We start from the raw sequence: 23,526 nt of genomic DNA on the forward strand, positions 1-23,526 counted from the left end.
CCTGCTGGGTGGCATCCAGGAGTGTGAGTGGGGGCAGGAGCAAGTGGCTGGGCCCTGCGGTTCCCCTGTCAGATTCTGCAGCCGCAGCCCCCACTACCGTGACACCCACCCACAGCTCCTCTCTGCAAGTCCAAGGCCCTTCCTGCCCACTAGTTGTGTTGAGGGAGAGCTCCCCTGAGCCACATCCTGTCACACTCCCTCCCTCCATCCTTCAGGGACACCCAATCCTTTGCCCACTAAAATGTGCCACTTGCTGGCTGTGTGGCTTTGGGCAGGTGTCTCTCTTCTCTTCCGGGAAGAGAGACGGAACTGCAATTGAAGGGTTTGTGGATCTGTCAGCCTGTTATCCCCACTTCCTGCTCGTCCTTCCCCTCAGCCACTGCCCCCTTCATTTCCAGGACAGACAGATGGAGAGATGGGGCAGGAAGATTGCTGCATTGGGAGTCAGGACACCTGGGCTGTCCCGACTCCACCCTGAGCCTGCATGTCAACTTGTGTGAGTGTGTGTGTGTGGTGTGTCCAACTGTGCGGGCATGGCAGTGAGTGTGCACGAATCTCTCAGGGGTGCGCCCATGTGCCTGAGTGTGCGTCTTACCCAGCTTGAGTAGCCAGCCCTCGCGGTCAGGGTTGAAGAAGGTGTGAGTGAGGTCATTGCCATCATCCTCAGGAATGGAGAAGGGCTCACTCTTGATGCTGTCGAAGAGGTTCTGCCCCGAGAGAGAGAAGGAAGGGAAAGGCCTGGCTGTGACGTCCATCGCGGTCTGGGACTTGGGCCTGGCCTGACCTATGTGGCCTCAGAGAGGTCACAAGACCCCTGGGCAAACTCTTCCCCCTCCTGTTAGTTCATCGTTGGTCCCTGGCCTTCATGGCAAAACCCTACCTGGGTCTCCTAGGTCCACTGGTGCTCCTCTGCCCCCACCCTATGTCATCTATGTCATGCCTTCCCCTGTGCTCTTGTGGGGCAGAGCCAGTGGGAGTTAGTACCTCAGAGAGACGGTGCCAGCTGCCCCACCCATGGCCCCCACGCTATCAATATTTCAACATCAGTTTGCCAGCTGGGGTTGACCTCCCTAGATGGGGGAGCTCCTCTAGGGCAGGCCTGGGTGTCATTACCCCGAGGCTTCCCAGGGCTTGGGCTAAACCAGGTTGGCAACTGTTTGCTGACCAAGGGAATGATGGTCCCTTCCCCACCCCCATCTGGAATTCCAGCCAATGGTATGGAAAAGCATTGGAAAAAAGGAAAAAAGCATTGGCTTTGGTGTCAGGCCATCTTGGTCAAAATCTCAGCCCGGTCACTCAATGGCTGTGTCACCCTGGGCATGTCCCTCAACCTCTCTGAGTTGCCGTGTCCTCATCCAATAAATGGAGAGAACAAGGCTGACTGGCCTGGGTTCTGGGGGGAGTAAATGGACTACGCAGGGGTCAGAGCCCCACCTCTCCAAGTTAAGGGAAGGTGATGAGGAGGAAGGAGTCCAGCCCCCGCCTGCACCCCGACTACCCAGCACTGCTCTTCTGGGTCAGATGAGTGAGTCAAAGACAGTTATCTCTGTGTCTGAAGTGTTGGACACAAGGACACTCGGCTGGAACCTGTACACCCCCACACATGTTCACCTGTGTGTGTGCGCATGCGTGTGTGTGTGTGTGCATACGAACACACGCATACTGCAGGGCACAGCAGCTGAGGTCAGGGCCTCCTTAGGCAACACCCATGGGGAAGGGGTCTCCTTGTCGCTTAGGTGCAGTAGCAAAACTTGCAGGCGCATCCTGGAACGGGGGGCACACAGAGGAGCTACCGGAAGTTGGGATTGGTTACCAGAATAGAGGCCTGGCCAAAGGAGGGACTCAGGGTAGAATGCTGACCTTGGCTGTCAAGGGCAAAGACCTGTTCTGGGTGGGTTCTGAGTGTGAGCCTGGGGAGTTCCCAGAAAGCAGATTTCATGGAGAACTTTCTAGCAGTCAGAGCTGCTGAAATATGGAAGGAGCAACCTTGGTGGGTAATGAGTGGCTTGTCACTGGAGGTATGCAAGCCAGAGCGGAGACTTTCCTGTGGGCGAGTTGTGGATGTTGGCGATGGATCACCCCTGTGTGTTTGGAACCCTCTGGGGCACCATGTTCCATGACAACCATTCCAAATTGTCTATGTCTGCTTATTAAAATCAGACACAATACTAGGTCTCCATCCTTAAGATAATTAAATAATTTCCTTTTGTTGCATTTGTGTGTGCTGCTGTTCAGAAGGTTTCCTCAAAATTTTAATTGAAAAATTTCACAAGTACTGTTTGATTCCCCAAAAGTTTTAGAAATAGCATGCTGGTTTTGAAAGGTCTTTTCTGACCTGAGAGCTAGGTTGGAGGGGGGGTGCAGGGGGGTGAGGGAAGGGAGGGCGGAAGCAGGTTTTCCTGGTCTTGACAGAGGTATCTCCGAACATGGACTCCAGAGTCCCTGGGCTCAGCCTGGGGACTGAGGTCCGTCGGTGTAGGGAAGAGCAGGAACCTCTTGCTGGTTTTGGAGCCCCTGCACCCCCCAGAGCAGCCAGGAAGCCCCTCCCGCCCAGGTCCAGCCTGGCCCTGGGAATTCCCAAGTGGCACAGGCTGGTTAAACAAAGGCCTGCAGCAGGAAGGCCTTGTCAGCAAAGCTGTCAACACAGACAAATATTTGGAAGGGCCAAGGAAGCGGGCGGGAGAGCAGCCGGCAGCCTCTACAGCACCCACAGGAGGCCCGGCAGCTCCTGCGTGCGCCATATCAGCCTACACATTCTGCCCCCACAAAGAAAACAGCTCAGCTCAACCACATTTCCTGTACTTTGTAAACACCGTCCCTGCTCTGTAAGAAAACACCCCTGCAATCGCAACCACCAAACCACTGGGCCAGGCTGTCTTCTCTCCTCTGGGTAGATGTGATCAGACAGACAACGGCCACCTTCTGGTGGTTCTGCAGAAGAATCACTCTCTGCTTCTCAGAAGAACATCATGAAGTCAGGGTCATCAGCCCACTTTGCAGATGAAGAAACTGAGGCCCACACCTAGCATCACACAGCCATCAGGGCAGAGCTGGGATTTGATCTCTTGTCCTTTGAGTCCACACCCCTTGCCCTGAGTCTCTTAGGCACTCTGTCCCGTCCCCATCACGATGGCCAGAACAAGACCTGCTCAATCCACCTGTCCCTCATCCCCACCGCGCCCCTCTCCAAAGCCTTTTCCAGATGCGCACTCTCATGGTCTGAGACCTTGGGATGAACTCTCTTTACGTAATGTATCTGCGTCAGTTTAATTTCATAAATCAGGCCACTTGAAAGCATTACGTGTCCTGGGCAGGGCCCAAGGTGCAGTAGCTTCATGGAGAATCCTTTTGCAAAGTGGCAAACTTTGAATATCTGAAGGTGCCTAAAACCACGTCCTTGCTTTACATATGGGGAAAATGAGGCCCAGAGAGAAGGTGAGATGTCCCCCAGCTCCACCATGCCCTTCCTAAATCCACAGTAGCTACTTGCAAAAGCCTTGAACAGCAAGGAACAGGCCTGTGTGGTTCCCTTTGGGCCCTGGGAAGCTTCTGGATTAATTAGCCCCCTCCAACTACACTAGGCACTTTGCTAAAGACCTTACCTTTCTACACTAATCCCGTGAGCTGGGAGCTCAGAAGGTCAAGCCACTTACCTAATGTCACACAACCATAAAGTGGGCGATCCAGGACTTGGATGTGGCTGTGAGACCAGCGCTCTGTTCTTTTCCCCACTGGGTCCCTGCCTCTCTTGGATGCCAACGAGGATAATAAAACTTTCCCAGCCCTCCCAGGCAGAGCTTGAAGCTAAATTGAGATAATAGACCTGAAAGCCCTTTGAGGAGAAAGTCACAAGTTCTATACAAATGCAGCCTATTGTTGTCAACAAAAGGCTTAAATTGGGAAAAATATCCAAGGAGGGAGATGTTGAAGGCTCTTTGGAGGCTGAAGCAATAATGTGGCACCTGGGAGATCTGGCAAGACTGGTGCTGGCTTATCATTAACTCATTAACTGCCAGACAAGGTGAGCCCAGCTTCCTGCCAAGAGTACCACAATGATATGAGTCACCAATTCTCAAGTGCTTTTTGTGTTTCAGCCATTTTACTAAGTGCCGGGGTTTTAAAATGATCATAATTATTTAATAGTGACATAAGCTGCCATTTAGAGCCTGTGCTATGTACCTGGCATGGGCTATGCCCTTTACATTAAAAGAAATTACTACTCATAGCAGCTCTATGACACAGGCATTAGCCCCATTCTCCTGGTTGAGGGAATGGTGCCTTCGAGAGGGTGAGTCATTACCCAAGGTCACCCAGAGGGCAAATGGGGGTGGGGGCGCAGAGATTTCACCTGAGCTCCCCACCACGCTCAATTTTCTCTTCTGGGGACAAAGGAGGGTGGTGGGCAAAGGGGACCCTTCTCAAACAAGGAGGGGACACAAGAATCATTCCAGACCCAGGCTCCTCCCAGACTACTGTAACAGGAGGTACACAGAGTGCTAAGCTGGGATAGTGGGGTTCACACTCTCTCCTTCCCGCGGGGCTCTGACCTGGAGAGGACTGAAGCTCTATGGAGTTCTGGGGCATCGCTAATCCTAGAAATGAACTGTCAATTCATTTTTGCTGAGCCAGGCTCTGAATCTCACTCCTGTGTTTACAGAAATGCTCCTAACTCCCTGTTGCCCATAGGAAACAGACAAACTCCTGAGGCTGTCATTCGAAGCCCTGGACACTCTGGCTCCACCTTTCCACCCATCACTGTTCATACGTTCCTACACTCCAGCCAGGTACTCTGGATGCCCCGCCCTTTCCTAATCATGCCTGGCCTGGGTTCTGGCCAATTCTTTCTGGAATGTCCTTTCCCTGCTTCTCCTCTGGGGAAACTCCCATTCAACCGTCAAGGCCCAGTTCAAAAGTGACCTCCTCTGTGCAGTCTTCCAAGCTGGCACCTTTCCCCTGTCCCCAAGATAGTGACAGTATTGTCCTCTGTGTCTCCATAGCTGTGTTCCCATAGTTTTCCTAGCATGAATCACCCAGGGTTGTAATTCACTTGTGTATCCTCTTTCCACCAGACCCTGAACTTGGCCTGGGTAGGGGGATTCCTCCCTGGACGCCGCATGCCAGGCAGAGTGCCTGGTGCAGTGTGGCAGGGGTGGGGGCTGTTAGATGAGGAGACGGGAGGCCTGGCTTTTGCTCAGCTCTCAAGCTGCCATGCAACCTGCTGGAAGACTTCAGTTCCTTCTTTGTGAAGAAGGGAAGGGTTTGGGCACAGTGTGTGGGGGATTTTAGCTCTGACACATTGAGAATCTAAGAATCTGGGATTCTAAGAAATAGTTCTGGGCTGCACCCTTTCTGGAAGGTGTGAATGAAGGGTGCCCAGTCTCCCATAGCTTCAAATCTGGTAGGACCTCCTGGGAGGTCTATCTCTGGCCATCATTCTGAAGATGGGGGCCACTTAGGAAGAGCCATCTCAGGACCAACTTCTTTTGTGGTCGTCCATCTCAAGACAGTCACCAACCTGGATGTTCTATGTCAGAGGAGCCCAGCCCCCTTGGGCTGTCAATCTAAGACAGGCCCCGCCCACATGCCTGAGGACCGGGCTGGGTCAGGCTGCGCCTCTCTTACCCTCAGCTGCTCCTCTGGCAGGTCACTACCATCATTGATGCCGCGGTTCATGGACACAAAGCGCTCGAAGGGGGGCTTGTCCCGGACGTTGGGGTTGTGGAGGCTGGTGTTGAGCATGATGATGGAGAAGGACAAAACGTAGCAGGTGTCTGTGGGTTGGGACAGCAGGTCAGAGTCCTGGCCCTGGTTATTCTCCTCTCCTCTGTCCTGACCCCTTCTAGGGATTGAAGGTCAGCCATTCAAGGCCCAAAGGTCCACCGTGTCCTCCTGTCTTGGCATTCGAGGCCCGGCCTCACCTCCCACTCTCACTGGACTCCTTGCTGCCAAGAAAATCCAGCTGTCATGTTCCAAGCCCCTCTGTGCCTTCCCACCCCTGCACTTTTGCTCTTGCTGCCCCCTGCCAGGCATGCTTCCTCTTCCCTTTTCTACCCATTCACACCCTCTTATAGCTCCAGCGTTAGCTCTCCTCCCCGCAGAGCCCTTTCAGCCCCTCTGCCCACTCTGTTCTCTGCCTCCTTGGATCTCGGAGAGCACTTATTGTTGGCACCACTGTTCAGGGCTTAGTCACGTGCTGCTTGGTAATCTGGCTGACATTGTGGGGTTTCTGGAGCCAGAGTGACTGTCCCGTGATTCAGACGTTCAGGTGCAAGGCAGTGAGCCTGGGCGGCGCCTTTGGGAGGGAGGAGACTGCTACTCTGTGGTGTACGTCCAGAACCAGGGAAGTCCAGCTAACGTCCCCAGCTCTCTGATTGACCTTGGGAAAGTCCCTGAGCTCTCTGAAGCTCAGCGTCCCCATCTGTGACGTTCGGAGCTTTAACTTTGAAGTAGCTTTATGTTCTAAACCATCAGTGATTCTACCTCTGATAACAGTGGCACCTAATATTGTTGTTGCTTGCCCTGTGCTAGGCTCTTCCCATCTCCATGACAACCCAGTGAGGAAGGTACTGTTACCACCCCCGTTTTACAGATGAGGAAACTGCAGCACAAGGACGTTAAGTAACATGCCCAAGGTTACAGAATTAAGAAGTAGTTGGATTGTGATTCAAATCTGGTGCTTTAAAATTCCTTCCTTTCTACAAATATTTGAGTACCTACTAAGTGCCGAGGGCTGGGGATTCACTGGTGAATAACTCTGATATGGTTCTGCCCTTGTGGGACAGTTAGACCTGTGGAGCTGGCAGATAATAAAACAAGCAACCACTGAAATCGTATATACCTACAAGCCAGGCCAGATGCTCTATAGGACACACAGCCAGGAAGTATTGTATCTGTGGACAAGTCACTTCCCCTCTCTGAATCTGTATTCTATGCAGGGATGAGAATACTGAGAATACTAGACACCTCGCCGTGTGGCTGTGAGGATTCAATGACTTTGCATGAGTAAAGCACTTAGCACAGGGGAGTACTCAGTAAATAAAATTGGTTGTTGTTGCTATGGTAACTTCAGATCCAGAGAAGAGGCCAGGACAAATCTGCTATGATGGCTTCTTATCTACCCTGTACGGGAGAGTATGGAGGACTGATCTTTGTTGATATCCTTCTATGCTCTTCTGCTCCCTGTGTCCTGCCCAGGCTGTTTCGTGCTACTGGATCTTTGCTTGAACTAGAACTCCTGCCCCAAAGGCCCTTTTATCCCTTGACCTCCTGGAGAACTCCTATTGATTCTTCAGAACCCCACTCAGACCCCACTGCCTCTGGGAAGCCATCCTGGACATGCTGACTCCCTCATCCTTGCCCTCAGACAGGTGTGTTGTTCCCCTAACCCCCTGTGCCTTTATTTCCTGCCTTCTCTTCCAAGGATCATGCCCTAAGCATCTTTGCCCAACAAATAAACACTGAGCAGAGGGCCTGGCACAGAGTCGACGCTCAGTGAGGGCTTGTGAAACGATCTGGGCTCCCAGGGTCTGCTTGAAGGCAGGCAGAGGGGGCGTGGTGGACATGGTGCTTTGGGAAGCGGACCTGTGGCTGGCAATGCTGAAGGGGTTCCGGAGCCCCAGGTCCCACCCCATACTGGCACCTGTGGACTGGAAGACGCCTGGGTTGCAGAGGCAGTATCGAGTGGCAAAGATCTCCATCATCCGGTCGATCTTCTGGGCTTCGCCGGGCAGCCGGAAACTCCACAGGAACTGCCTGGGGCAGGGGGGGGGCAGGGCCATGGGCAGCAAGGTTGGTGGGGACGCTCAGGAGGACCCTGGGCAAGATGCTCTGCTTCTACACTCTTGGTTTCTTTATCCTGGAAATGGGAGAGTCTGCACCTGCCATCTAGGTTCTTGGCGGGGAGTAAGTGGGATTTGTCCTGAGGAACATGCAGAAAGTTTCCAAGAAATGGCCCCCCTTTTTTCCAGAATATGGGAATGAGTGTGCGCTCCCCTCCACCCATCTGAGTCCTAGCACCTTTTGTGGCCCAGCACCTCAGCCCATGATGGAGGTTCTGCCTGCGCCAGGTTCTGCAGCTCCCCCTGCCTGGCCATCGGCCCAATGACCTGACTATGGGACCCGGGCAGAGTGCCTTCTCCTGGATGGGACTCCTTTTCTGGGAACCTAAACTTCCAGCTCTGGAAGTTGATGATTTCCACAGCTTTAAATTCCACCCCCTGAGGGCGAGGGCTGCGCCTATTCCTCTCACATCTCCCGCTGGGCCTCTCATAGGCCTGGGAACCCAGGAACTACTCTGTAAAAGGCTTGTTGAATGAATGAATGAATGAATGAATGAATGAATGAATGAATGAATATTGAGGACTACCCCTTTCCCTCAAAAAGCATGGTAGTTGGAAGGAAGGCCACATTGCCTGGATGGTGGTGGCTTGTTCCTTTTCTGCCTTGAAAACTCCTATTCACCCTTCAAGTCCTAGCTCAAATGCACCCTCTTGGGAGCCAATTTTCCAGGCATTAATCAGCAGCAAGACTTCCTAAACACTTACTATGGGCCAATTCTAAGCATTTTCTTGTTTAGTCCTCACAACTGCATGAGGTTGGTACTACTATCCCCATTTTACAGATGAAGAAACTGTGGCACAAAGAGGTTTTTGCCACTTGCCCAAGATCACACAGGAGGTGAATGGCAGAGCTGGGATATGAACTGGGCAGCCTGGATGCAAAGTGTGCTCCTAACTGATATACTGTCATGCTTCTTGTAGTGATAAAAATCAGAGTAGGAACGATACTCTCTTAATTAGAAAATAATAAGTAATAACAATGCAATACATACCAATCTGTATTAATAAAATTAAAGCAGCACTATTCCAAAAAGTAGTGGGAACGGCAGTAATAGTAGTCATAATGATTACAATGATTAAATATTGTTATAACAATGCTATAATGAAATAATACCAGTGATATTAGCAGCAGTAATGAGACGCGCTCTTCCAGGCCGTCCACGGCTATCATCTCACCCAGCCTCTGCTGTATGAGGCAGGTACTGTCATTCATTCATGTTTGCGCCTCATTCATTCATTTTTGCTTCTGGCTCTTTGTGCTATTAGCCATGTGGCTCGTGATTCCCTGACCCCCAACCTCCTCCCCGTCTGTGCCACCCTCCAGGGCCGGGCTCTGTCCCCTGGACCACTCACCTGAGGGCCTGGACAAGGTTGAGATTGGCGAACTCGTGGCAGTCCACAAAAGCCTGGAGGACCTGCAGATTGAGGGGGTCCCTGTGGAGGGGGCAGAAGGGAGGCTGGGATGCACTGGGGAACTTTTTGGTACCCACTTCCCAGAGGGGGTTGATGTGGGGCAAGGAGAGGAGGGGAGAGATGGCCTCCTTCTGGATCCAGCCACTGTTTGGTCTGCTCACATCAGTCTAACTCCACATTACCCCCTCACCCACGTGCACACCCGTGTCCTCCCACATATGAGCAGACCCCTACCACTCCCCCAGTTCACCAGCACTGCTGTCACCCAGGAGGGGAATATGGCTTTGGAGTGGCTTGTCCTGAGTCGAATCCTTCTTTTGTTACTGCCTGCTTGGGTGACCCCACTCAAACCTCTGGACTTTCCCAAGCCACAGTGTCCTCATCTAAAATGGAGACAACTACACCTCACTCAATTTCTTCTCTCTTTCCAGCTCTTCAGTCAGGAATTGCTGCCCTTCTTGTCACCTGTGTCCCCTGCTTGCTCAGGAGAAGGCATGTATCCTTTGGGGAGCCTGGGAGAAGGATTGCTGGCTCTCTGGTTCAGTTCCACTCTGTCCCTTACAGGCCACCCCCTTCAACCCTGCAGCCAGAGGGGTCCACTCAGCCCATCCTCTGCCCAGACACCTCCCATAGACCCCCACCTTATCACCTACTACTCCCTCCTTCTTTCCCTCACTCTCTTCCAGTCTCACCAGCCTGCTGTTCCTCAAGCATTCTTCTGCCCTGAGTCCTTTGCACATACTGTTCCCTCTGCTTGGAATGCTCTTCCGCTGGATACCTACACTGCTCTCCTCCTTTAAGTTTCAGGCAAACTTCTCTGTGAGACCATTCCCACGCACACTGAAATCACAGCCCTCGGCCCGTGGTTCCCAGCACCTCTCACTTCCCTTCCCTGCTTGCTTTGTGAGCCGAAGCTTTTAAAATTTTCTAACACGTCTTACCTGTTTGGGGGTCTATCTTCCCTGTTAGAATGTACCTCCCAGAGGGCAGTTTTGTCTGTTTTAATCACTGGTATAAATACAGAGTGCCTGGCATAGAGTAGATACTAACAAATATCTATTTGTTAAATAAAGAAAGGAAGGAAGGAAGGAAGGGAGGAAGGAAGAAGGAAAGAAGGAAAGTTTTGATTCAGCATCTGGAGGGGAGTGATCAATAGCCCCTCCAGCCCCAGGAATTATGACACAATTCACCCTCTCACTCACCTGCACACACACACACGCACCACACACACACTCACCTGCACACTCTTGCACACCGTCATTCCCTGCCTCCCTAAGGCCTTGCTCCCTTACCTCTCCCCCAAGTAGGTGCCAATGGCCGTCTTGTTGAGGCCCTCGCCCTTGTACAGGAACCGGGCGATGTCTTGGGCATCGGGGGTCAGCAGCTGGTGCTCAGTGAGATATTGGATGCCCTGGAGGTGGTACACAGAGCCCTGAGGACTGGCATGCTGGCACTGGCGCAGCCCGTTCTAGGAAGCTGTGTCCCTACTTCACAGAAGCTGCCTTTGTAAGGTGGTGAGTTCCCCATCTCTGGAGGCGTGCAAAGAGAGATGGGGTTCCTGCAATGAACCAGATTCATGCCAAGTTCTCCCCTGGGTCCCTTTCATTCTGATGTTCTTTGATTATATGCTTCAATGATTCCATGAATGTATAATTTTAAGATTCAATGATTGAGCCATTCCTTTTGTCCCCTTAAAGTTCACAGTATTTAAAAACAGTGTTTCATTTTGTCTCACAAGTAATCTATGTCCATTGTATAAAAATTAGGAAAAAAACCCCAGCTAAATCAAAAGGAGAGAAAATCGCCTAAGTTCTATCACTCGGAGGTAGGCAGTTGCCATGGTGGTGACTTTCTTCCCCTTTCCATATGAAAGTGGGAACATGCCACGCCCACCACGTTGGAACCTGCTTTTCTGATTTGACAGCATCCCAAACATGTCTTCCCAAGACCCAGGCACTCGGAGTCTGTCATCCTAATTTTAGGAGTTTTAGGGGTTGGCGTCTGGTTTTCTGTGATGGTTCCTTCATGTCCCTGCTCCTTTTGGAGAAGGAGCTTCTGGAAGATGGGAGGCAATTGATGGGGGACTCTGAGTGACAGGCAGAGGGCCCTGGGGACCCCGCAGTGGCCCCTCCCCGGTGCTTGGGTGGGAGTGTGAGTTAGTGTGCATATGTGTGTGTGTGTGTGGTCCCAGTGGATGGGGGCAGGGGTCTGATTTCTGCAGTTGTGGGAGGTGAATGGGTGTGTGACACTGTGGGCCTGTGACAGGGAAGGGAGGCAGCCTCCAAGGCAGAGCAGTAAATTTCCAGGGCCCCTTGGCTGCCCTGCCCCACCTTCTTTGTATGTCAGTTTGTGGCTTCCTCCTGCCTCGGTTCCTGCAGGAAAGGACCGGACCCCACAGCCACCTAGCAGGATGAGGGGTGAGGGCTGGGGCTGTTCTGAGGCCAGTGGGGGAGGTGTTGGGGTGGGGAGAGCAGCAGCTAAGCTCTCAGTGCTCTGTGCTGGCACCCCAGGTCTGCCCCCCACCAGCCAGGTGGCTGGAAGGCACTTCTGGAGACTGAGCCCCAGAATCTAAGGACCCCCCGTCCAATGCCCTATTCACAGAGGGGGAAACAAAGGCCTAGCGCCAAAGGACTCCGAGTCCATCATAGACTCTATTCCATCCTCCTGGCTCCCCCTTCATGCCTGAGGCTGCTCTGCTGTGTGTGACGGAAGCCCCAGCCGTGACCTGCCATGGGGCACTGAACAAGATGCTGAGCCCTGCTGGGTCTCAGTTTCCTCATCTGTAGGGTGGGTTATTGTGCGCGTTGAGGGAAATGAGAGAACATTGTGAAGAGGTCCGGCATGCAGCAACTCTGACCCCATGACCCAGCCCTCCCCAAACTGCCTACCTTCACGGGGTCCACGTTGAACTTCTTGCGCCCAATGCATTGCTCCTTCTCCTTCTGGGCTGCCCGGCTGTAGAGACGAAAAAGTCAGTGTGGGCTGCCCCAGGACCCCAGGGCACACCCGCTCCAATACCCAAGGACCCTTGAGGACCTGAGGACACCCCTCAGCTAGAGCCAATATTCCCTAGGGGCCTCCAAGAGGGGGCCCCAAACCCCGTGTTGGAATCACCTGTGAGAGCATGAGAAATGCAGGGTCTGGACCCTCTCAGAGCTACCGCACCAGATTCTTCCAATGGGCCCAGCACCATGGCTTTGGGAGCCCAGAATTACTCCAGAAGGAGCATTTAGAGGGGCTTTGTGCTTGGAATGTGGGCAAGAAATCAGGGAAGCTGGGGGGAAGAGCACAAGTTCTGGAGCCAGCCACCTGGTGCAAATCCCACTCCACTGCCTTCTGGTTCAGCCACTTCGGGCAAGTCATTTCATCTATCTGGAACTCAGTTTTCTAGCCTGTAAAATGGGGCGACATTGCCACCTGTCTCCCAGCATTGTTGGGAGGTAAAAGCACTGAAAATATCTGGTGATACGTGCTCTGGCAATGTTACATTGTTGTGATTGGGGCCTGACCAGGGACTCTGGAGACAGGGCCATGTAGGAGTGGGTGTAGGTGTGCCTGTGTGCATTTGTGGGTCGGGGAAGGGAGCTAAACAGGTGGAGGAGATCAGAGGCAACAGGGAATTAAGGGATGGCAGGGGCAAGGTGGGGATTTCCTGGGACACTGGATGTAGGAATCTGTCCGGGGTCCTAGGGGATTATGTAGGGACCAACTGTCTCATCTCAGAAGTGGAGAAACTGAGGCCCAGAGAGGGGTGGGACCAGCCCTGGGTAACAGAGCCCATGGGAGTCTTCCTATAGAAGGGGGGGAATGAATGACACCATGTAGGTGGGGTGACGTGGACCAGCCTCAGTTCTGCCACGGACAGCACCCCTGTCCCCCTGAGGCCCCTGGCTTCTCTGTTCTCATCCTTGGGGCTGAGTTTTCCTCCTCCCTGGCCCATTCCCAGGATGTCCCTGGGATGGGCAGCCATTGGTCAGGGGCTGGGTCAGGGTAGGTTGAAAGGGGCTTTGGATGGAGGTGGGAGGATAGGGCTGTTTCTTAAGAGAGGGAGCTGTCTGGAAACAAGGTCCAGACCGCTGGGATGGAGTCTCGGGGTCGTCCTGTTTCTATCTCCCCCCGCTGCCTCCTCCTCTTGGGGGGCCTGATCCCTGATTTTACCAGGGCCCAGCCTAGGCATGTCCTCTGCTGATTCATCATGTGTGACACCCTTAGGAAGCCACCACAGCAGCTGTCCAGGGTCTCCTGGCCAAGCCCCTCACCTCTCCTCCGTGGTCTCAAAGCAGTCGATTTGCGCAAACACATCTGCAATCTCGTCCTTCAGCTTCTGTGGGGTGGCGGGGTGGGAAGGACATGACAGGGAGGGGGAGTCAGGGGGCAGAGGCCAGGACAGAAGGGGTTTCAGGACCCTTCCCCACAACCACTCCCACTCTTGGTCATGACTCCCAAACGGCCTTGTCCGGACAGATCCCCTCCCCAGATGTCTCATATCCTGAAAATCCCAGGCCCTACTATCGCCTCTATCTGTACCCTTTCTTCCAGCATCTCCTGACTTGGAATGGGCAGCTCCCAAGTACCCATCCTTCGCCCCACTGTATTTCTGGCCTTCCCATCTCTCCTCTCTGAAGCTGTAAAGTCTCCTGCCCACTAGCCAAGCCCACCCAACAAGCCCTGCTCCACCCAGCTGCCATCTTTCTGGAGCACACTTGGTACCTCCCCTGCCTGTGCCCAAACTCCTTCCACGGCTCCCACTACCTCCCCCCGTTCCCCCCAGTTCAGGAGGCATAGATTCTGGCCCTGTGAGCAGGCCTGAGCTCCTCGCCAGCTCCCCTCCATCCATCTGTTTACTCTGTCACTTGCCCCTGACTCAGTGCCCCCTGTGTGCCAAGTACTATGGGTGCACCAGGTACTGGAGAGCGCAGGCCCTCTTCTCAGGAACTTTGCAATCGCAGTGGAACTTCCAGAAGAGGACATTGAGGCACAGAGCGGTGAAGTGACATGTCTAAGGTCTGACTCTAAGTCTCTGCTTTCCCCCACTCTGCTAACTGCCACCACTGGGCAGATGGGCAAGGGGTCAGCTCTTCCAGCATCCCCCTGCAAAGCAGCAGCATGAGCGCTGGCAAGAATCCCCGAAAGGCACCCAACCCTCCCTTACCTCCCCCGAGATCTGTGGGATGGGTGGTCCCAGGGGCTTGTCTTGGGACCCAGGGAGAACATGGGTCCTGGAGCCTCTATCTGAGCCCAGACAGCTCTTGTCCATGTGCTCTTGGCCGAGCCACTGAAAATGGGGGCTCACTCTCAAGTACTAATTGAGTACCTACTATGTGCTGACTGTTGGGCTGCAGATACAGTGGTGGGCAAGACAGACCCAAGCTTTGCTTACATGGAGCTCACAGTTTGGTGGGATTGGGATCATGGTGGTCATAGGGAAATGAAATCACTGTGCAGAAAATGATCACAGTAATGATAGGCACTCGTTAAACACTTGCTGAGTGAATGTTGTGGTACTTTCATCCTTCTCTGGAATCTTAGGTGGACATGTGTCAGGGTGGGGTGGGGTGGGGTTCCAACATACTGTAGCCAGTATGGTCAGGAGCCTCTAGGAGGAGGTAGTGTTTGAACTGAGAGTGAAATAATGAGGAGGAGCATAACGAGAGCTTGAGAGAGTCCCAGGCAGAGGGTACTGTGAGTGCAAAGGCCCAGGGGCAGGACTGTGCATGGCACATTCTAGGCTGCTGAGAATCAGATGTGCCAAGTCTGAAAAGCTGGTAAACTGGAAAGTGCTGGGCACATATTGGTGTTATGTTGATCAAATGGTCTCCATTTTAGCGGGGGATGAAGCTGAGGCCCAGCATGGGGATGAGAGTTGATTGAGGGCACCCAGGTGGGAGTAGAACCTACCATTGGATGAGGTGTACAGAGCCTCATATGGGCTCTGCACACAGGAAGGGCTTGATCCATGGCGGTCCTTCCCTCCCCCACTCTCTTGTCTCTCTCTTGGCAGCTAAGCCCAGGAGGGGGGAGAAGTCCCCTGGGAATTCTGTTCTTCCCCACGGCTGGGGGCTGGGGCTGAAGCTAGGTGTGGCTAGAACCTGGCCCCCTCTCTGACCAGGCTGGGCTCTGGGGAGGGCGGGAGAGGTGTGAGCATGTATGAGTGTTTGTGGATATGTGTGGTTTGAGGGTGTGTCACTATGAACGTGTGTAAGTGCGTGTGTGTGGACATGAGTATGTATATTTGTGAGTAAGAGTGTGCACTCACCTGGATGTCCTCCAGAAGCTGCTTGCGGTGCCATTTGATCAGCTGAAGCTCCTCAGTTTCCCCAGTGCTCAGCTCTGCTGGGTCTGGAAAGAGGTGAACCAGTGGTTACTGGCTGGCTCACCACCCTCCCCTCCATCACTCAGCTCCAGCTACACGGGCTAACTCTCCCGGTCCTCTTTCCTTCAGAAACCGCTGACTTGTTTGCCCTTTTTGCTCAGGACTTGGCTCAGATGTCACCTCCTCCAAGAGGCCTTTCTTTTTTTCTTTTCTTTTTTTTTATGAGGAGGGAGCAACTCACAGTGGCCATGTGGGGATTGAACTGGCAACCTTGTCGTTATTAGCACAGGCTCTAATCAACTGAGCTGACCGTTCACCCCACAAGAGGCTCTTCTTGACCACTTTGTCTAAATCAGCTCCTCCCCCCCTCCTCTCCTACCCAGATTACTGTTTCTTCTACCCCTCAGGTATAGATACCCTGAAATGATCTGTGTACTATTGCATTCATTATACTCTTAGCTTCATGAAAGCAAGCACTTCAACTATTTTGTTCACTGCTGCATCCTCCGCAGCTAAAAAGAACCTGACACACAGCAGATACTCAATAAAATATTTTTGGAGCCATTCATCCTTTCCTGGAACTTTAATTTACTTCTTCATGGGATCACATATCTGTCATTTATTCACTTATTTGCACAGCCAGGAAGTGGTGTATCATTTTGCCTCACATCCCATTGGCTAAATGTAGTCACATGGCCATACCTAGCTGCAAGGGAGGCTGGAAAATGAGCTTGTAGTAGAGTGGTCCTGATATCCTTAGTATGTGAGATGAGGAGCAGCCGTCTTGGACTTTAAGATAGAAGCTGCATATTGAAATGGCAGGGTACCAAGCTAGAAGCAGCCTGGGCCCTGGGCATCCATGGAGAAGAGTCATCATATTCACCTTGACCTACTACCCAATTGGATTTTTCAATGAAAGAGAAATAGGTTTTGAGAATGTCTCCATCACCATTATTCTGAGTCTCTGTTATAGCAGCCAAACCTGAAACTTAATACAGTGTCCTTATTTGTGATCTATGTCATGTGAAATATGAACCATAATCCTTACCTAGAGTGTGGTTCTTAGGATTAAAAGAGCTGAACGTTGTCAAACATCCAGCAAGTATCTGACACATGGTAAGGGTCCAACACATGTATAATGGATGCTATGTTGTGTCATCCAGCTTTCTTCTTTATTCCCCCAGCTGCTAGGAGTATAGCCTGCTAATGTCTTATAGCTGAGTCCCTCCCCAGTAATTTGCCTCAGCCAAACGGAGCTGTCTCACCCAAACATATGCCCCTCTCCTAGGGCAGTCACTGCAATCAAAAGCCTTGTTTCTGGACCTGAGTCAGTTTTCAGACCCAGGACATATTGATTGAAGGAGAGGCTGGGTCCCCAGAAGGAAGGGTCCTGCAACACTGTGGCATGCATATATGGTAATGATTCCTCTGGTCAAATAACCAAGATGGGTCTGTCTCACCCACTAAGTTATAAAGTCAAGCAAGCCCAATAGCAGTTCTTTGTAAGTGGTTCACCTAAGAACAGGCATGAGCAGAGCAAGCAGGTTCCAGTAAGCCCCATGGATAGATGGTCGTGCCATCCACTTCTGTTGCACCAGGACCTGTCCCTCAGCTCACATCCTGTCTGCATGGGTGCCTTTCTTGTGACCTTCTGACAAAGGATAAAAATGCTTGAGCTTGGTTTCAGGATAGGTGGCTCAGTGTTTGGGTACAAGTGAAAACTGGAAAGCTATTAATATAGCCCTATTCAAAAGTAGTCTAGAAAGACAGTGGTGAGAATCCTGCCAATGGGCAGGGTACCTGGTCATCTATTTCATGTGGAAAGAGAAGTGATGTGAAGTAGGAATATACATACGTTCATGGGCAGTAAAGGATGGCTTTGCTTCTTGGTCAGAGGCTGGAAAGGAGAAAGATTGGAAGATTGGGAGCAGAGAGGTCTGGGGAAGAGGCAAGTGGATGGCCCTATGGGAATGGACACAGAGTGGGAAGATTTTTGTAAAGCACATTTATATGCCCCAGCAAGCATCTACCACAGGAAAGGCAGAATGACTTGGCCAGTTGACATCAGCCAGTCTCTGATTGGCCAGCCCAGTGTTGGTACAATGGCACATGAATGAAGTAGCCATGTGGCCTGGGTGGAGGCTATGCATAGATCCACTCACTCAGGCTCCTTGAGCCACTACTGAATATCTGACCTGCCAGCAACAGAGACTCATTGTTTCTCAAGAAGATCAGCCAGCAACTTGGTAGCAAATTGAGTACTCTGCATCCCTTCTATGCTGCAGAGGCCAGCAATTCATCTTTACTGGAATCCACATACGTTCTGGACAGGTGGGAACCTCTCCTGCCCTCAGAGCCTCGGCCAGCATCAGCTGCCAAGGATATCCAGAGGGTTTGATCTGCTGACACAGAGCACTCATGGCATTACATTAGATTGAAGGACCTTCTTTACAGTAAAGGAGCTGTGGGAGGAGCATGTGACCACAGGACCTGGTGGGCCAGTCAGCGTTTACCCACCAGAAGACGCCGGCTTGGTGGAACGATGGACCAGCATCTTGGAGGTGCAGCTGAGGTGTCAGCTTGGAGATACTATTCTGCTTGGATGGGCACCATCCCTCAGGATACCCTCGACACCTTAAATTAATGACCATCAGACGGTGCTTTGTCCCCGGTCACCTACACGGATCCAAGAACAAAGAGGAGGAGGGGATCCAGTACCATTTCCTAGTGACTCACTTGGGAGTTTTCCTTTCTGTTCCTGCAACTCAGCAGCTCTGCAGCTCTAGAGTTCCTGGTTTCCAGGGGTGGGGGGATGGGGGAAGTGGCCCTTATACCAGAAGGCAAAGCAAGAGTTCCATTAAACTTTAAGATCAAAAACTTCTACTCCATGCCATCAGCTTCGTCTAAATTGTGTCGTTCAATCCTCACAATTCTGTGAAGTGAGTCTTTTTCCATTTAAGACACTGAGGCTCAGAGAGTGTCTGAGTGAAGTGATTTGCCCCAGGTCCCACAGCCAAGAAATGGCAGTGCTGGGATTAGAACTCTGGTTTGCTGACACCTAACACTCTGTCCCAGTAGAGGTGCATTCTGCATGCTATGGGGACATTCCGGGGACTAAGACGAGACGTGAGGAGCCATCTCTATGGAGACATTAGCAAGAACATAGCAGTGCTAGAGGCTGGGACCTGGAACTCCTTAGGCAGGACAGGGAGGGAGGCTGAGTGCTCTCATGGAAAAACCCAGGCACCTCTAGTTGACTCTGGGGTGAAAGATCAGATTTTTTCTTTTGTTTGTTTGCTTCCCATTGTTTTTCTGTTGGCTGGGGCTTGTGTCCTGAGTCCAGTTTCTGCGATGCACTGTTGGAGGCCACATATTTCTAGACAGACTGCTCGTCTGAGAGAAGCCAGGTTTTAGCATTTCAATGAATAATCCCTAATGTGGATGGTCAACAGGTGAGCTATGGGCTCCGGTAGCCAGTTCCTAGGATGACTCCTCTTCTCACCAGTTCTCCTGAGCTCCCAGCTCCTCTTCCAGGCCAGGAGCCACATTGCACACCCTCAGCTCCAACCCCTCCCTGAGTTTCAGACACTTGTATCCCCTTGGGCACTGGCCATCATCTCGCTTGTCATCGGGGCTTGTCATTACGACCAAAATGGAAGGCCTAGAATTTCCCCTCGATTTTTCCTGAGCTGTGGGATGGTCCCCGAGATACCTGGGCCAGAAGCCCAGGAGGCAGGTGGAGACACACCTCTCTCACCCTCATGTCTCCTCCCTCACCAAGCCCCATCTATCTTCGTCCTGTTCCCATGGCCCCTCCCCTCACCCAGACCATGGGCTCCCGTCTCTGGCTGATGTAGAGCCTGCCCATGTCTCCTTGCCTCCACTCTGCCCTTCCAACGCAGTCTCCCTTGGTGTCCTATAGTTCTTGGGATAACGACTCCCAATCGTATGGGCTCACCAGTCCTGCTGTGTCCCCCCCCCATCCTCATCGCACACTGTGTACCCCCGCCCCCTAGGCTTGAGGCCTCACTGGCTGCCCTACATTTGCTCCCAGGTGCTCTCTCCCTCTGCAGGCCTTTGCGCATGCTGTTCCCTGTGCTGGAATGCCCTTCCTTCTCCTCTCTGCTCAGGAGCTCCTACTTTTCCTCTCAGGTGCTTACTGGGCATTATCCTCTCTCTCACCTTCTCACCACTCACTGTAGTAGGTCTTGAATCTGCGTAGCTCAATAAACAAGCCCAGCCATTGGTTAAGGACAGGAGTAATAGTTGGGCACCTACTATGTGCCAGACCCTGTGTGCTCTAGGCTCTTCCCATCCACTATCTCATTTGATTCTAATAACAGCTTTGGAAGGAAGATATTTCTAATTTCATTTTGTACATGAGACATCTGAGACTCCGAGGGGTTAAGTGACTGGCCCAAGGTGACACGGCTGAAACTCACTGGGATAGAGCTGGCTGGGATTCACATCCAGGCCCATCTGGGCTTCTGAGGACTCAACCCTGACGTGAATCATCTGAATATCACCCTACAAACCATCAAAACCCCATCAGATGCTAACCCTGGATATTTTGACATGGAAATGCCGACCATAGTTACATGCTTGAGAATGAAGGAGAAATGCAGAATGATGCCTACAGTCTGAGCCCCTTTGGGGTAAGAAATTAAACAAAGCCAACATCATAGAGCTGGGGACACTGAGGCACAGGTGTGGATGGAGGTGGTTTTCCCAGGAGGGTGGGACAGTGTGGTGGGGGTGAGGGGGCTGTTTTCATTTCTTTTCATACAGCAGCTCCTTTTGTGGTTTGACAGAGTCGTGGATACTCTTGGTCCACTGTCCCCTCTGTTGGGGTCATGACCCCAGCAGGTGCAGCTGGCCAAGTGCATTTGAACCTCTGAGACAGTGGGCACAGCTCCTAGACTGCTACAACCATCATGTGGTACACGAGGGCCTTCCCACCCTTCACCTATTTGGTAAAAATTGGGGGTTTCTCCCCATTTCAGAGCTGAGGACACTGAGGTTCACGGAGGGTGAGAATGGCTGCTTCTGATTCCAAGCATGTTTCAGTCACTGGTGTAGCTCAGGGCAGGTAGAGTTTTAACAACAACAACAATAATAATGACAACAACAGTAATAAAACAAAAAATAACAACATGGTAATAACAGTCGTCACACCCCCACTTCCCCCCAAGCTCTGTTTACCCCCCACTTGGCTCTGTGTTTTTCACACCTCCCAAGGGCTGCCTTTAAACTATGACCCCACCCATGCGGGGGCTGGGGCTGGGGCTGCCCTCTGGCCCCAGTGCTCAGTCCAGCCATGCATGGTCTGACCCCCGCCCGACTATCTGCCCCACTCCTCTCCACTTCCCCTTTGTCCTTCCTCTTTCCCATCGTATTTTTAGAAATCCTTCTGCTTGCAGCCCCACTTCCAGGACAGCTGGCCTCGCTTCCTCTTTTCCAGGGCAGGAGGAGGGTGCTATCCTGGGGCCCTGAGGGCAGAGGCTCCTCTGAGTCTTGTGGGAGGGCCACTGGGCAAGAGGGGGTGTGGGGAGGGACCTGCTCCAAGCCTCAGCCTGCCCTGCGGGTGCAGGGTGCAGGGTGCACTGTGCACCGTGTGGCTTCCCCCCAGCGGCTGAGCTGCCTCTATTTTTAACTGCACCGGTCGGTCAGTCGCTGCACCAGCCCAGGGCTGTCTTTGGTTATGTCGGGGCTTTGTTGCCTGGACCTCTCACCTTCCTGGCAGGCTGTGGGGGAGGGGGCTTGACCTGCTCCTGGATGTCACACACCCATGACTGGAGGAGGGGAGGCAACTCTGGGGGGACCTTTACCACAGACCTGCCCATTGTACAGGTGGGGAAACTGAGGCCCATCATGACCACTGGCAGGTTGGTGTAGAGCTGGGACCCAAGCGAGGTCTGGCTGATTCCAAATTCCTTTTCATTGCCCAGGTCAGGCTGGGATGATAGTACTCGATTATAAATGACAAATTTGAGCTCAGAGAGAGGTAGTCACCAGGCCGTGGAGGCGCTTTGGTTAAGACCCAGTCTGGAAAACAGATTAATGACCTTCTCTGGCCTCCTTCAGGAAGTCATCCCAGATTTCTCCTGCCTGGGTGGAAAGTCGCTTCCTTCCATGCTCCAGGTCTGTGCCCATCTGCACATCTGCCCTGGGTCATTGTCCTGCAGATCTGTCCCCCTTCCCCCAACACCCCAGACCAGCATCTCCCCAGGATTGGTTAGTGCTGTCCCCAGCATTGCACAGCACAGGGCCCGCACACCAGAGAACTATGTATAGAATGAATGAATGGATGAATAAAAGCACCAGTCAACAGAGACTTCAAATCTCCCAAGAGACTGCTTGTGTTGACCCCACTGAATCTATTTCCTTCCAGGGCCAGCCAAAGCAAAACAGTGACTCGCCTTCTGGCCTCCCCTGAATGCCCCTGCCCGCCACAGCCCGGGCTAACCTGGGCTCGCGCTCCTTTCTGGGGCTTGTCCCTATTTTGCCATTTACCGACCACCTGAATTTGGACAAGTCAGTTCTCTCCTCCAGTTCACTAAAGTGAGCCTCAGTTTCCTCATTTGCATTATGAAGACAATCATCCCTGTTCGGGAGATGGGCAATGATCTGCTTCAGCAAGACTGTTTCCCTCTTGGGCCTCCTTTGTTCCATCTGTAAATGGGGTTGTTGAAATGGATTGGTGGGGTGAGGGGAGGCCCAAGGGGCGAGGTCAGACTGCTCTGTGTAAGGTTTTGTTTGAAGAAAGGGTTCTGTTGCTAACAGGATTGAGGGCATCTGACCTAAGCAACCAGACAGCTCTTGGCAGCCCTTGTCTTCTGGAATTGCAGGCAATGCTGGGACATCCTGAGACACGGGGCACAGAGGCTGGGCCTTTCTTCTCTGCCTCACAGAAACACAGCGCCATCCCATTCTCTCCCACACCAACTGTACTGCCTCCTTCTTTCCTTTTTCCCTCCACACACAGAGTCTTGCTTCCCTGGGAGAGTTTCAGCCACGGCCCGCAGCTGCTTATTCCTGGCCCTCTCCATGGGCGCTAGGTGGTGTCTGCAGTGCCCCCAAAGGCCGCCCTCACCCCCGCAAAAGGCCAAACGGGTTTCAGGGCTCTTGTAACACCCAGATAGGCATCACTGTCACCAACATTGTCACCTTCAACACAAGCAACCTTTCTCAGCGCCACCTCTGGGCCTTTGCACTGGCTTTTCCTTCCTCCTGGAGTATTCCTTCTCCAGAAACCCGCAAGGATCACTCCGTCTCTGTGTTACCACCTGACAGATGACATTCATATATTTACTATCTTTCTCCCTTCTGGAATGTAAGTTCATGAGGGCAGCGACAGTGCCTGTTTTGTTTACTGCATTCTCGGCCCCTGGAACACACCTGGCAGCTAGCCTGAGCTTATCAACTTGCTTTTGCATTTCCCACCCTTGTTATATCTGTTTACACATCGATTCCTTCCAGGATCCTATGAGACCGGCACTAATACCCCCATTCTACAGAAGAGGAAACTGAGGCCTGGAGAGGTTGGCCCCAGGGGCTTACCTGGGTGGCACAAGTCCATTCTGAAGCCCCCAGGGAAGGGTGGCTTGAGCTCCCGTTGCCTACTGACCAGCTGCTCCTTGGGTTGGCCAGGCAGAGATGTGTCACCTCGGCTGCCACAGGCCCTTTCTCGCTTGCCCCGCCCAGCCCCGTGTGGGGAGGAAGTCCGTCCTGCTGGGGTCTGATGCGTAGGCTCTTGACGTAGCAGCAGCACTTCCTAAAAATGAGCAGTTTTGAGTAGCAGAGGCCCTGCATTTTGGGTGTGAACAAGGGAGGGATAAGCAAAAGAGACAGGGGGAGAGTGGGGGGAAAAAAGGGAAAGACAGTGAGACAGAAAGAAACACACATACACACGTACATAAAGGAAGATGGTTACTAGAGGACAGAATCTTCACCAGGGAACAA

General features: G+C 52.5%; 1 protein-coding gene across 2 annotated transcripts in view; it reads right to left on the minus strand.

The window, feature by feature from the left end:
* The window catches only part of CYTH4 (cytohesin 4), a 29,381-nt gene extending 6,111 nt beyond the window's left edge, over positions 1-23,270 (minus strand). For both annotated transcript variants that reach the window (XR_013994002.1, XM_081059568.1), the window contains exons 1-9: positions 23,125-23,270; positions 15,508-15,590; positions 13,511-13,575; positions 12,140-12,206; positions 10,544-10,662; positions 9,192-9,272; positions 7,640-7,752; positions 5,623-5,771; positions 596-707 (exon numbers count right to left, since the gene is read on the minus strand). Coding sequence is in view for 1 of the 2 variants with exons in the window: in XM_081059568.1 (XP_080915694.1) it covers positions 596-707; positions 5,623-5,771; positions 7,640-7,752; positions 9,192-9,272; positions 10,544-10,662; positions 12,140-12,206; positions 13,511-13,575; positions 15,508-15,590; positions 23,125-23,143 (808 nt within the window). In the remaining variant the exon portion in view is untranslated. The remainder of the gene's footprint in view (positions 1-595; positions 708-5,622; positions 5,772-7,639; positions 7,753-9,191; positions 9,273-10,543; positions 10,663-12,139; positions 12,207-13,510; positions 13,576-15,507; positions 15,591-23,124) is intronic.
* Between the last annotated feature and the right edge of the window lie 256 nt (positions 23,271-23,526).

Source organism: Rhinolophus hipposideros (genome assembly GCF_964194185.1).
Source record: "Rhinolophus hipposideros genome assembly, chromosome: 9".
Lineage (NCBI taxonomy): Eukaryota > Metazoa > Chordata > Mammalia > Chiroptera > Rhinolophidae > Rhinolophus > Rhinolophus hipposideros.